This window comes from Lutjanus erythropterus, chromosome 18, assembly GCF_056507025.1.
Source record: "Lutjanus erythropterus isolate fLutEry1 chromosome 18, fLutEry1.hap2, whole genome shotgun sequence".
NCBI classification, from domain to species: Eukaryota; Metazoa; Chordata; class Actinopteri; order Lutjaniformes; family Lutjanidae; genus Lutjanus; species Lutjanus erythropterus.
Window position 1 is genome coordinate 26,285,798 of NC_139334.1, and position 14,229 is coordinate 26,300,026.

The 14,229-nt window shown below is 41.2% G+C and overlaps 1 protein-coding gene across 1 annotated transcript in view; it reads left to right on the top strand.

Moving 5' to 3' along the window:
- The window catches only part of rab11fip5a (RAB11 family interacting protein 5a (class I)), a 41,708-nt gene extending 32,100 nt beyond the window's left edge, over window positions 1-9,608 (top strand). Inside the window, exons 4-6 of the mRNA XM_084742026.1 lie at window positions 170-3,613; window positions 5,955-6,111; window positions 8,181-9,608. Of these exons, the coding sequence (XP_084598152.1) occupies window positions 170-3,613; window positions 5,955-6,111; window positions 8,181-8,438 (3,859 nt within the window). The 3' untranslated portion in view covers window positions 8,439-9,608. The remainder of the gene's footprint in view (window positions 1-169; window positions 3,614-5,954; window positions 6,112-8,180) is intronic.
- Window positions 9,609-14,229: the final 4,621 nt, after the last annotated feature.

Consider the following 14,229-nt stretch of genomic DNA (forward strand, 5'->3'; position numbering starts at 1 on the left):
GGGTTTAAGGGATTGAAAAGGACTGTACATTATAAATAAATTTAGTAAAAACAGATTATACATTGTGAGTGAGATGTGATTTGAGACAGAAAACTTTCTGCAGGCCTGTGCTTCAGCTGTGTGAAGAATCCTCACTAATCAAGAGGAATGTGTGCCCTTCCTTTCACAGCCTGGTGGTGTCACCTAAACTAGAATCCAGCACTGACCCCCACCCACCACCTCTCCCACGTAGTCACCACCCCCCAGGTCCCCCTGTAGCTCCTGCCCCTTTGGTTTCTCCACTGCATCACTCTAACCCCTTCTGCCACTCACAGAGCACGCCACCTCCCATCTCCCCCTGCAACCCTTTCTTCTCTCTCCTCCAACACAACCCTTTCTATGAAAACATGCTAACCGCTCAGCCCCTAAAATCTTCGCTGCCTCCTCTGCCCTATCTTTCCAGCTCCCGGCCCCCCATTACTCAACTTTTTCCACAGGCGAGTAACCCTAACCCCACCCTGACTCACCCCAACCCAACCGCAGAGGACTCCATTGGTGCAAAGAGCAAAGTGGTGGCCAAAGCTGAGAAACGACCTCTTCCTCCAACTCCCACGGAGGTTAAGTCACCTTTAAGCAAGAGGCCATCTAACCCTTTTATGTCTGTTGGGGAGCTGGAACCGGATTCAGAGTGGGACGAATCCTTTGAAGCGTTTGCAGCTGGCAGGCTGCAGTCTCCTGAGGATCTGACCACAGATTGCAAAACACAGCAAAACACACCCAGTGGCCATCCACCGGAACACTGCAATAATAAAGGAGCATTACTACCCAGAACAGATGCTGATCAAAACACACCACATCATCAAACTTGCACAGACTTTGCATTCGAAGCACATAAAGCCACCAGCCAGGTGGCCAACACTAACACATATCACTTTGACATGTTTGCACAATTTCTTGAGACAATCCCAGAGCACACAAGCTTTGAGAGTGACAATGTAACTTTAAATATGGCTACTAACGCACAAGAACTGGCTGCATGCACTGGAACTAATCAAGCTAACAGTACAACTAACACAGAAGATTTAACCAGCACTAATATGCATCAAGCCCCCTGTGACAATTCATCCATAAAGCTCAACAGCAGTTCCCCAGACCCTGGTTCTTCAGGCCTCGGCAGTTCGGCAGAAGAGGATTTCCTCTCCTGTGTCTCTTCTTATTCAGACAAATTCTCTGCATCTTCCTCTGAGGAAGCTGAGGTGCAGAACTCTGAAAGCAACATCCTCAGCTTTGAGAAATCCTCTGAGCCAGCTGTGGTGAAAAACTTAAAGCCCTCACAACCTGAAGATGCCATAACTGACAGGTCAGACGATCTGTTTTTAGATGTAGACCAGCACACTGTTATACAGCACAGGGATAGTGATGAAAAGGTAGTTTTGGCGGGGTCATTGGCACCACAGTCCCCAGTTCTCACACATCAGCAGCCTATGATCCCTGCAAGAGAGACTCAGGCACTGGAACTCTCAGAACTACAGACAAAATCTAACATCGCTTTACAATCTGACAATGAAAATGGAGACAAAGACACAGGTGAATTCAACAGATCTCTAGAGGGTTTTTCAGAAGTGTTAAATGATTCCTCTGTATCTGTAAGTAACATCTCTGCAACTCCAGGTGAAGAACTCCGCTCCACACACCCGTCATTACACATCATAACCTCCTCCCCTGATGTGAGGCAGAGTTTGTCAGACTCTCCCACTAGTTTAGGAGGGCAAGATGCAAGTCGACCTTCTCCTATACCTTTTGGCGATTTCCTCAACACTAGTCGCATTGTAAGCAGTCCAAGCCAAGACAATACTCTTTTGCACACTCAGGTGTCTGATCAGAGCAACAGCAGCTTTCTCCAAAGTCTATATGTTAGCACCGACTCCCAGGATTACCAAACCTGTGTGTCTCACCCGTCCTCCAAATGCTCTAGCAGCTCGGAGCCAAATGAGACACTACATTCTGTGAACTCAACCCTCTGTGGGGAGCTGAGCGAGATTGAGACGACTGCTGATGCTGCTTTGGGCCAAGATGATTCCACCAATGCGTGCAAACCATCAAATGAAGGAAACAACCAAACTGACCAAGAACACAAGATCAACACTGCAACTATTGAGCCAAGTATCATTATAGGGGAAGACTTTGGTTTAGAAGGACTCCCTGTGGCATCAACAGAGTCTTTCAACAGCAGTAGTCCAAGGAAACTCATTGAAGGAGGTGTGGAAAGTCAGCATTTTGTCTTAGATGATGTGTTCTCCAGCCGCTTAGAACCAAAGGAAACACTACAGTCAGACTCAACACTGTGTGCCAAGCTGAATGAGATCTGGACAACTGCTGATGCTACTTTGGAACAAGAATATTCCAACACTGCTTGCAAGCAATCCAATGAAAAAATCAACCCAACTGAGCAAGGACCAAAGGTCAACACTGCAACTCTTGAACCAAGTTTCGTGATTGAGGATGGTTTAGAAGTACTCCCTACTGCATTGACGGACTCTTACATGAGCTGTAATCCAGGAGGGCTCACAGGTGCCGAGCTGAGTGAGATTCACATGACTGCAGATGCTGCACTGGGCCAAGATTGCACCACAGCTTGCAAGCCGTCCAATGAAGAGATCAACCGAATTGACCACGGACCTGAGGTCAACGCTACAACCCTTGAGCCGTATTTCATGATCGGGGATGGTTTAGAAGTACTCCCTGCGGCATCGACAGAGTCTTTCATGAGCTGTAATACAAGGAAGCTCATTGAAGGAGGTGTGGAAAGTCCCCTTGTCTTTGTCGGTGATGCTGACGCTGCTTTGGGCCAAGAAGATCCCACCACTGGTTACAAGCAACCCAATGAAGAAATCAACCCAACTGATCAATTTGAAGAGTCCGTCTGTGGAGCCAAGAACAACACGGCAACTCTTGAGCCAAGATTCATGATTGCACATGGTTTAGAAGCACTCCTTGCTTCATCAGTGGAGTCTTTCATGAGTGGTAATCCAAGTAAGTTTACCGAAGGAGGCGTGAAAAGTCAGCTTGTCCTCTTGGGTGATTTGAACAATGCATGCAAGCAGTCCAATGAAGAAATCAACCCAACTGTCCAATTTGAAGAATCCCTCTTTGGAGCTGAGGACAACACAGCAACTCTTGAGCCAAATTTCACAATAGGGGATGATTTTCATTTCGCAGTGGACTCTCACCTGAACTGTAATCCAAGGAAGCTCACCAAAGAAGGTGTGGAAAGTCAACATGTTGTCGTAGATGACGTGTTCTTGAAATGCGCTCTAGCACAGAGTTTTACGCTACACCGCTCCCAATCTGAGGGCACACTCATACCTACCTTTAATGAGTACCTACTGCCCTCCTTTGGGAGCGATCCTGGTGCCATACAGAAGACCACTTCAGCCCAGCCTGACCCTGACCACCCCTCTCTGACCTCCTTTGCTCCTTCTCTAACTCCTGACAGTAGTATCTCCCCTGTAGCGCTCTGTTCCCTCCCTTTGGCGAGGTCATCACCACCCAACACAGCACGAGCTGCGGCGCCAAAACCACTGCCTCAGGAGAACCAGCAGCTGCAGCAGCAGGCAGCCAATCAGCAGAACAGGTGAGGTTGCACATGCTCGGTGAAAAGGTGGAGAGGAAGCACTTTTTCCCACTTCCAGAAATCTCTATCCTGTTGTCTCTTCGGTCTCCCTCTACCGCTCTGCTTCCGCCTGCTTTTCTTCAGTGCCGCCGACTCTCAAGGGGTTTCTCCTTTGTGGTGTGACCTTCTCTTTTTCATCACTTTGTTATGACACACACACACACGCACATACACGCACACACTCACACACACAACCACACTGGTGTTAACAGGACTCCTCTGCAGGTGTCTTGTGTGTGTCCTGGCTCTGTGGTAACGGGACGAGAAACAGAGCCTCAGGCCAATTAGCAGTTATTATTTTGCCCTGAATCCTACCACACACCTCCTCCCTCACAACACACACACGCACACGCATACACATACACACACACACACACATACACCGCCCCCTCCTCACGGGGCTAGCTTGTGTTCTCACACAACCACACTCATTTGCCAAATATCGACCAGAAACAAGGCTTTCTACAAGGCAAAAAAGGTGTTGTTGTGTCACTGAGAGCATTTCCTTCTTCACCTCGGGGTAATAATACATTTAACACAATTCTACATGTCTGATTGCACCAACGTATGCAATTAAGTCTTTCAGTTTTGAGCTCATTTAATTTCAATTTTCACTAGTATTTCCTTAATGAGGAGTCTTACACCTGTTTAACTCTCTTTTCTCTTGATCACTAAAATGAGGAGTGTCTGGGATTTTTAGCATCCATGTCTGGTGTCATCCTGGAGGTCCAGAGGACAATCTGTTGTGCTCAAATCGTGGGTAAACCTGTATTATTCTCTGCAGCAAGTAACTAAACAAGTGAGTTGTCTGGTTAGATAGATTTCCTTGTAGATGTAGGTCACTGACACAGGAAACTGTCTTTCCTGTGTTATTGTCTCGGTGTAGTTTGAGAAAATCCTTCATGGTGACCTGAACAAAGAGCTGGTTTCTGGTAGTTTGCCAGCCGACTGGCCAAGCAGGCAAAGTGATTTAATTTAAACAGTGAAACTCTGGCATCTTTGATGGTTCTCTGTCCAAAACAAAACAAAACAGAATGAAAAAAAATCTTAACTTGCTTGTCTGTCTGCACATCAGAGTTTCAGAAAGGTAACCAGGACTGTGTCGTGCAATTTTCAGAATAAAAGCCCAGTTCAGCTTACCTTTTTAGCTTCCAACCCCCGTAAAATAAAGTAATTTCTTCTTGCGGTCCCTCAACATGGCTTCAGTGTGAACATTATGACTCATTCAGTGTAACCAAGAGTGATTTGTTTTCTCACACTTTGTTTCATTTGAAGGATTTTTAGGCCTGATGAAGTGAAAAAAAATCCAGTATTTTCCTCACCTTAGCTCAAAACAAGTTTTTTTTTATGTAACACCTTTCACACGAACAGCCCAAAGTGCTTCAGAGAGCAGAATAAATAATAGCACAGACAAACAGACAAACAAAAACAAAAAGCAAAATGGACAATAATGTATAGACTTGTACAAGTTACAATTTACATAAGTAAAATGATTAAGTTAATAGAATAGGTATACACAAGGGACAAAAAGTATGAAAACCAATTATTTGGACTTAAACACTAATGCAACAAATGATGAAGCATGTTAAATAAAAGCCAGGTTAAAAATATATATGTCTCAAAAAAGTCCACAGAGGTGTAGTCCACCATATGTGGAGCCAGTTTATTTACTTTAATTTTAATCTTCTTGAGACGTCTCAGATTTATCTGGGGTCCCCTGGAGGGCCCCCAAACCCAAGGTTGGGAAACTCTGTGCTAAATGAATAACATCCAAGTTTGAGTATAAGTAATGACAAAAAGTGTTTGTAGTTTGGTGGTTGACTGTGGGTGATTCTCATAGTTTATTTTAATACATTTACATTTACATACAATAACATTTAAACACTGATTACCAGAAACATTGAAGTGTTAAAGCATTATAGTCTTTATTAATTAAAATAAGCTTTGATTATCATCCACAGCCATGAGCATGTTTAATTTTATTGAGGCTAGAACTGTGCAAATGGTTACCTAGAGGATTTTACTCCATCTCCTGAATAAAAACAGAGGAAGGAAAAATAGATGTCCTCAAATTAACTGTACAGTATACGATCATTTCAGACACGGCCTGAAACATACATTACTAAAAAGGTAACTGGCCTTTTTCAGCCACATATTTCAAAGAGCTCTGGTCCTCCAGTATGGCAGTCAGATGGAGTCTTCTAGATTAAACTGAAAGGGCCCCAGAGGTGTTATTGTATGAGGTGGGGTACCTGACCGTGCGTGTTTGTGTGTGTGTTGCGTTTGCTGTCGTCCCATCCAGCCCCCACCCAGTGAAGCCCCTGACCACTGCCATGCTGGCTGAGGAGAAGCGGACTGAGGGCCGGTCAGTGCTGGCCACCGGACTGGAGAAGCTCAAGTCCACCATCCACCCGGGGAGGAGCAGCCAGCTCAGCGAGCAGGAGACGGAGAAGAAGAAGGTATGCTATGTTATAATAACAGTATAAAATACTGCAATACTGCCCTTCAGAGGCAAACAACAGTAACTATGTGTTTGTGCTTTGAGGGTCATTTATAGAAAATACTTTTCTGTCCACCTTTTGCGTGCAAAAAGGAAGGAATTTGTCTTTTCTAGTGTGTGCAGAGAAAATATCACAACAACATATCCTTTACCCTGAGGGGAACAGCTGAAAGTGGTGATTTAAAAGATGGCTGTGGTCTTCTAAGATTTTTCCTCTGGACTGTTTTGCCATGTTGACAGGACAGTCGGGTTTGTTTGCAGCCTGTAATTATACTGCCCAGTTTAACTACTTTGGAAAGCTTTATCTCGCTTCTGACAGGCGAGCACAATGTTAAAAATGAGTGTACTTTCTATTTGGGATTGGTGTACTCTGTTTGAAGTGTACTGGCTGACTTCAAAATGCCCTAGTTTACACAGCAGGAACAGTCTTTGTTAGGTTGTTTTGTAAATGCATTCAACATGATCTGTGAAGATTCATGGCTTGTATTTAGATTTATATGATATTTGAACCAACCAGCAATGTTAATGAAACTACAATTCAGGTAATAAACTGGTTCACTTCAGAAAATACATTTTTAGGTTGTTTGTTTCAGTTCCTGCATCAGCACAATTCCTGCTTATTGACATTGAAAAGCACAACAATAATGTTGATGATAATAACTTGATTAAGCAGCAATAAGTGTTATAATTGTTGCTCAAATTTCTTTATGAGTAAAGCCATTTAAAGAGTTGTAAAGCAGAAAAAGCCAACTGATCAGGGTGTGAAAACAAAAAGGTAAACATATGTTAACTTGTAGTCGCCAACAGAAGCACTGGTGTAAAGAAAAGTCAGCCATAGTTTTTTAACCCTATGATATATTGTTTAAAAGCCCCTCTCTTTATTGTATCAAACGTGCCCCGTTTTTAATAGGCCAGATCCATGACGGGTGGAAACACGTCTAAATGATAGAAGGACCAGATGTATCTGCCAGAGTAAATGAAACATGAGCTTGCAGATTTGTCTGGTTCCCAGACTAGCAGCTCACTAAGAAAACAAGGGGAAAATAACTCTTCATATTGCATAGAATTATGTTATTTTTGATATAATTTACTTACATTATGCAAATATTGAAAGTTTGTTTGCAATTATAGATGACTCAGATCTGTTTCAACTCATAAAACGGACAGCGATGGCTGAAAAGGTTAGAAAAGCAGGCTTGTGTTTGGAAGGTCTCGTTTGCCTGAATGAATAAAAGTTAAAACAAGAAAAAAATCTCCTATCATTAATACTGGCTCCACAGTGGAGGGTCCAGCTCGTCCCTCTAGACAATCGTTTAGGTGTTTCTGATTGGCAGCGGGTCTGAACAGATTGTCTGAACAAATAATCCTGTAGTGTGAGGTGTTTACACTCAATATCATAGTGTTAAGAACTGGAACTGGAGTCTCCCCAATTTTGAATTGTATCAAACATGTTTGATATTTACAACTTGAAATCCTTTAGTGTGTAAGAAAACCCTGATAGAATATTGAGCGGGAACCCGCAACAGCCAGTGAGGGGGAAGCGCCACCAACTTAATGTTGCATACATTATAACTGATTCATTTTTTTAGTATAAATGGTTGCAAATGTGTTGTCTTGACTGAATTGTCTGTGTGTTCCTGCCGTAAAATTGTCTGAAGTCTCCTACAAAAACAACAAACAACAAAATGCAGATTGTTTTATGCACACTTGATCCTTTTCTTTAGTCAAGTTTAACAGTATATACTGTGTATTTTGTTGTATTTGTGTGGTTTTTTTTGTATATAGTTATTTATAATAAAAATAGCAGGTTAAAGCTTTTTTATTTACTGTTGGAACCCATCTTTCTTGGAATAAATCAAAGAACAAGGTAGTTAGCATGAGCAATTGTTGCCACAAGAAGAAAGGGCTCCACCTTCAGAAACTCAGTTAACTGGAAATCCAATGAAACACTGACGTCACACTGTCTTATGTTTGATACACTTTCATTCTTCTTCCTGTCTTTCTGTCTGTCTCTCTCTGCGTCTTCAGCCTCTGACAGAAGGAGCGGGCTCGTACTACCACCTGAACCACAGTGAACTGGTCGCCCTGCTGGTGCAGCGGGAGGCGGAGCTCGAGCGGCAGAAGGCGGAGTTTGAGCGGCAGAAATGCTTGCTGGCGAAGCGGGAGGTGGAGCTGAGGAAGTTGAAGCCGCAGGTCAGAGATCTGGAGGACTACATTGACACGCTGCTGGTGCGCATCATGGAGCAGAAGCCCACTCTCCTGCAAGTGCGATCCAAGTTAAAGTGACGACGGGGGGGGGAGGGAAAGGGTTTGCAGTTCGGTCCGCATCTGTTCACTCTAACCTCCACAACAGCTCTTTAGTCTTTTCACTGCTATGCTGTCCTTTTTGATACAAATATCTAGGCACTGAGAGATGTCGAGGCGGCGTTTTCCAGACGGCATGCTTTACTGTGCTGAAATGTGGCCTCGTTGAAGGGTTCGGTCGGGTCGGGTGGTTCTGAATGTAGCGGGTCCTCAGGTTGTCTTCAGGTTCACACAGCCAGGTGGTTTTCAGTTCACAGAGGAGTGAGCCCAGTGGGTTCAAAACCCAGATGCTTCCATTTTGGGATCCTGATTGTAGAAACATTGATTCCTCCTTTTCACCTCACTTGTCACTTCAATCACCTTATTACCACAAAGAGAGATGCTGTAGAGTTTCAGCCCAGAACAATGTATATCCGACTAACTCTGTACAATTCTCCAAAAGTTCTGCAGGGAGAGGAGAGCTAACAACTTGAAGGGCCACTCTGGTGGTTCTGCATGTTTTGGCCCATTAACTACAAATTGCACATACTGTACTTTAAATCAGTGTTTTCTATTGGCCATTTCTGTAGCACATCAACAGTTTTAGACTGATTTTTATTGCTTCAGGGCAGCCTTTGGTTTCAGTTCATGTTGGTGCGGCATGAAAAAAAATTGCAGACCTGCAACCTTCTCGCGACAGTAATCCACCACAGTGAACATTTTTACTCCAGTGTTTTTTATTTTTTATTTTTTTGCATCTGAGAGGACAGACCTTTTTCAAAATGCAGCAAAAAAAGATTCAGTAGCCAGAAGGCATTGCACTCACAAGCTAAATAGTCGGTCTTAAACTAAGGATTATTTTCATTTTCAGTTAATCTGCCAATTATTTTCAAATTTAATGGAATAATAGTTTGGTCTGCAAAAAGTTGATATGATCACAGTTTCCTAGAGCGCAAGATAACATCTTCAAATTGCCTGTTTTGTCAGAACAACAGTTCAGAATTCAAAGATAGATCAGTTTATTATAACGTAGTTAAATTAAAGTCAAGTTTATTGTCAGGACATTTAGAGGATCAAATGCAGTTTGTCTCAGATCCCCGATTTGTAAATGTGAAAGTATTAAAGCGACAGCAAGGGATAAAAATACTGGGATACAATCAAAATACTAAAAAATTACTAAGAGATTAAATATTTATAAGTTAGGCGTGGGGATAATGTGCTGTCATGATAATATGATTTGCATGCATTTTAAAAACTGGTTTAAACAATTCATCAATTATCATAACAACTGACAAATTGATAAAATGACCAGTTGTTCCAACTCGACTCTGTTGTCAGAAAATTAAAAACAGTTGTAAATGTGGTTGTCACTGGCAGCATGTACAGACTCTCTGGCTTTGGATTTGGGAGCATCAAAGATTTTCAAAACAGTCCCTGCTCACAACTGCTGTATTACACAACGTAACACAATGGCAACAATATATTATAAATAAACAAAGGTAGCAAACTGTTCACTTCAGTGGATCTTGAGTATGTTTCGTTGTTTTTCATACTTAAAGAAATAGCGCTATAACATGTTTTTGTTTGACAGTGCCTGGGTGCAGGACTCCAGGAAGTCACTGTACCTAATTACATTTCCCAAAGAAACAGTTACAACACATAACTGTAAAACCACATCTTTGTGCTTAAGACATGTCGTTTGGTGTATTTTTTTAACAATGGACAGAGCCAGGCTAACTGTTTCTCCCTGTTTTCTTTTTTATTGCTGAGCTAAGCTAATCAACTCCTGACTCAGAGTGGTATTGATCGGTAAGAGAGTGAATACGCGTCTTTCCCTAATTTTTCTTTTCAGTAGAATGAACTGAAACCAGTGGCTGCTTGGAAGGAAATAAGCTGATCATCTTTAAAGGGATAGTTTGAATTATTTGAAGTGGGGTTGTATGATGTACTTATCTATAGTCCGTTTATTACCCAAAGTAGATGGCGGTCGGCACGACCCAGTTTGGAGAGGCAGCAGGAGTATTGGTGTAGGGAGCTGAGCAATGAACTGCTGTGGACAGGATCAGCAGCAAAATGTATTTTGACAGCCTAAACAATATATACAGAATATATTCACCACTTTACCTTGTCGTAAGACAAGCTTACCTGACGGGAAACTGCCTTTATATAAGACAAACGTCGCTCTATTTTGCTCAACCAGACTCCACTGGCAAAATCAGTAATTTTACCTAACAGATAACAAGAGGTGCTGCTCTCCTGCTGCCTCAAGCTATTAGTTTGTTTGTGTTATTGGTGTTTTAAATGGTAGTCCAGAGTCACCAAAGTCACAGAACAATACAAACAACCTATAAAAGAGGCAGTAGTAGGCCAGAGACTCCTGTGTTCTCCAAGGTAAAATTACTACTTTTGCCAATGGAGTTTGGTTGGTTTAAAGAGAGAGATACTTGGCTTATATTATGCTGGTTTTCCGTCAGAAAAGGCTGTCTGACAGCAAGGTAAAGTGCTGAAAATATTCTAAATAAAGTGTACACTGAAACTAAACATTTTTGTTGCTGACCCTGTCCACAGCAGTACATTGCTTATCTTCCTACACAAGTTTTCCTGCTGCTTTCTCAAATTGTGAGCATGCCAACCGCCTTCTACTGAAGCTAATACACTGTCTATGAATAAGTACCTCATACAATCCAACTTCAAACAATCTAGACTATCCCTTTACTGAGGGAAATTGCAAAACTGCCAATATGTTTCTTATACAGTCATGACTTACAGCTTTGTGGCGTCACTTTCCTCCAGATGTTGTATATGCTGTTTTGGATTGACACTCTACAAATGTTCCTTAATAAATATCGAGTGCTCTGACTAGTTCTTGAAACTACAAACCAAATGAGCGGTGTGAGAGTTGTCACGTGCACATCACTGGGAACTGATCGTAGCTTATGAATGTTCAAAAGTGTTCTTAGCCAGCGAGTGAATGGTTTTAATTTTCTACGCACGATAAAAGTGCTGTTAATCTTTTCGCTTGTTCGTTCCTCTTTTTTCCCCCCTCCCTTTGCAGTTTTTACTCCTTTTCTGTTCAACGGGCATGTCTTGAAATTACCCATAATGCTCAGCCTAATAAGCTAACTGATTCTTGTATGGGTCACGGTGTTATCAGGTGAAGACAGTATCCAGTCAGTATCAAGATCAGCCATCACAGCTTCTCTGATCTCATGCTTCTTGCCTTCCCACGTGTGTTTTTATCAACACTGTTGAGAAAATGCCTGCGACATGCTGGTACTTGACTCCCCCCATCCCTCAGTGTCTGTGTGTCACATCCGCTTTCTGCTCAAGCACGCATATCGCTACTGCTTTCAGGTGTTACAAAGGGATATATACCGCGTTTTACAGCATATATGCCGTATTGAAATGCCAAATGCTGCCTTATTTTTGTTTTGTTTTTGACGTTCATTAAGAATCAAGCACTTCATTTTACTTGCCGGGGCTCGGGGCAGGTTTGGAAAATGAAAAGCCATCCGTTCACTGAAAGTTTTTTTTTTTACTTCCTTTCATGCTTTGTTATGATATTGTTTAGATCACTGCACAGAAATAAACTGTATGCATACCAGTAGAAAACGAGCAGTAACAGTGATTTCCTGTGAAATGCCAAAAAAAAAGCCTTGAAACTTAATCTATAGAGCAGATTGATACACCATAAAGTATTCTGATATGATGCCACTTTTAACAGCATTTGTGGATGTTCTTGCACTACTTAATCATCAGAACATAACTCTACTGTACCTGTCCGTCGATATTGGTATAGTTAGATCTACTTTACACCGTACTGCACTTTCTAATCGCTCTGTGATTTAAGCACTCGGCCTACTTCTTCGACACCACAACAGACGATTTTTCCCGTGAGCTTGAAGCCTACAAAAAACATCCAAAAAACCATCTTTGTCATCTCAGTTTCTGCTGTGCGATCTCAATATCAAGTGCATAGATGACTGTAGAGACATATTAAATGTGACTCGGCACTTACGAAGCGCAAGAATAAACGTCCTCCTCCGCCATGTCTTCCATTTTCAGAGTTTTTTTTATTTAAGTTTAAACTGATTGTATTTTGTCCTTGATTGTGTAGCTGGTGGAATGTGCTTAAGGTAGTACGTATGTAAGATTGGAAAGTTTACAATTCGTGATGCAATTCTGTTTCACAAATTTTGTATATTTAATAAAGAATATTTTGTGTTTCTTGCTCACCGTATGTTTGGTTGTAAATCTTTCTTTGGGTTGTGTTTGTGTGTGTGTGTTTTTTCTTCACGAAGAAACAAACACTTTCTATGAAGGTCATGTCTAGAATGCATTATAAGTATATTCATAAGACATTATAATACATTTGTGAAGTTATATAAAACTCTTTATACTAGGGATTTAATAATAAGATAATACCACAAGAAAGGGTCAATGATAAAATATTTATTATTCCATTAAAAAACAAACAAAATAAGATGACACAAAATGTTTATAATTATCCGTTCAACTCAAAAAGATTTATAAAGTATTATAAATGGTGGACATATTGTATTATAAGCATTCGTAATTTTTTGTGCCTCCATGCCAAAGTGACAGCAGAGTTTGAAAGAATAATCTGAGTCCTGTTTTACTCATGACATTATAACTACCTTAAATAACTATAGCCAGTTATTAAGGCACATATAGAACTGCTCTAACATGTCATAACATATTATAAACATCAACAATACACAAATAATTATGTAAAATAATATATGGAAGCCACAAACACTGCTATGTAAATGTATCACCTGTGTTATGCTGTTTCACACATAATGAGCCCACGTGTGTTTGCATTAATCGAGTCAGAACTGTGACATCCATGTGATTCCTAGTTCATTCGACACCTGGCAGCTCATTTGCCATCACAAATATTCCATATCACATATTTATGGAATATACATGCATTTCTGACAGATTTTGATGGTTGAATGGATCATTTTGAATGTGACTGTTCAGACGATGAATAATTGCACAGAAGTTGTGAAGATTGTGACAGTTTCACAGACAATCAACTCATTAGTTTTGATCAGCGAGACGTGCAAGTGGTTATTGTGACAAAACGTGTGCAGTTAGCTAGAATGAATGAAGAAATGCAAATATGTTGTAAACAGATTTGAACTTGTTAAAAATAATAATTCCCATTAAAGAATTGAGCCAAATGAAATCAGAAGAACTGTAAATGTGACATTGATGTTTTCACACATGTGAAAGGGTAGTCCACATGTGATCAACATGAAAATTATGTGTCACTTGTCAGGATAAATTCACGTGTTTAAGCATAAAAACACTGGAACCAGACTATACTTTATAGTATATGCACTGTTAGGCCTTTGTCTTCGAATTTAAACTGAAAAAATACAGAGAACATAACCTTAGTGTCCTTGATCACAAGCAGTGTGACAGTAACACAGAGGCATGCAATCAGTTTAAAATATAACACATGCTCTTGTGGCAACTCTTTCAAAATATTCCAGGCTGCACTTTCTGATGTTATGAATGTGAGGTTATTTTGATTTTGTCAAACCTCTGCACATTTCACTGTTCCTGGCTTTAATTGAAAACCACCACTAGGGGGCTATGTTAGACTCTTTAAACTCCTTCTTTCAGTGCTTCAGCCACAACACTGTAACTCAAATTTTTATCCGTCGTCTTGTGCTGCAGAGGCACAATGAACCCTAACCCTGTTAACTTCCCTTTTAAAGCGGTGAAAACAAACCATGTTTTCCTGGGAAGTGTAGTCTGA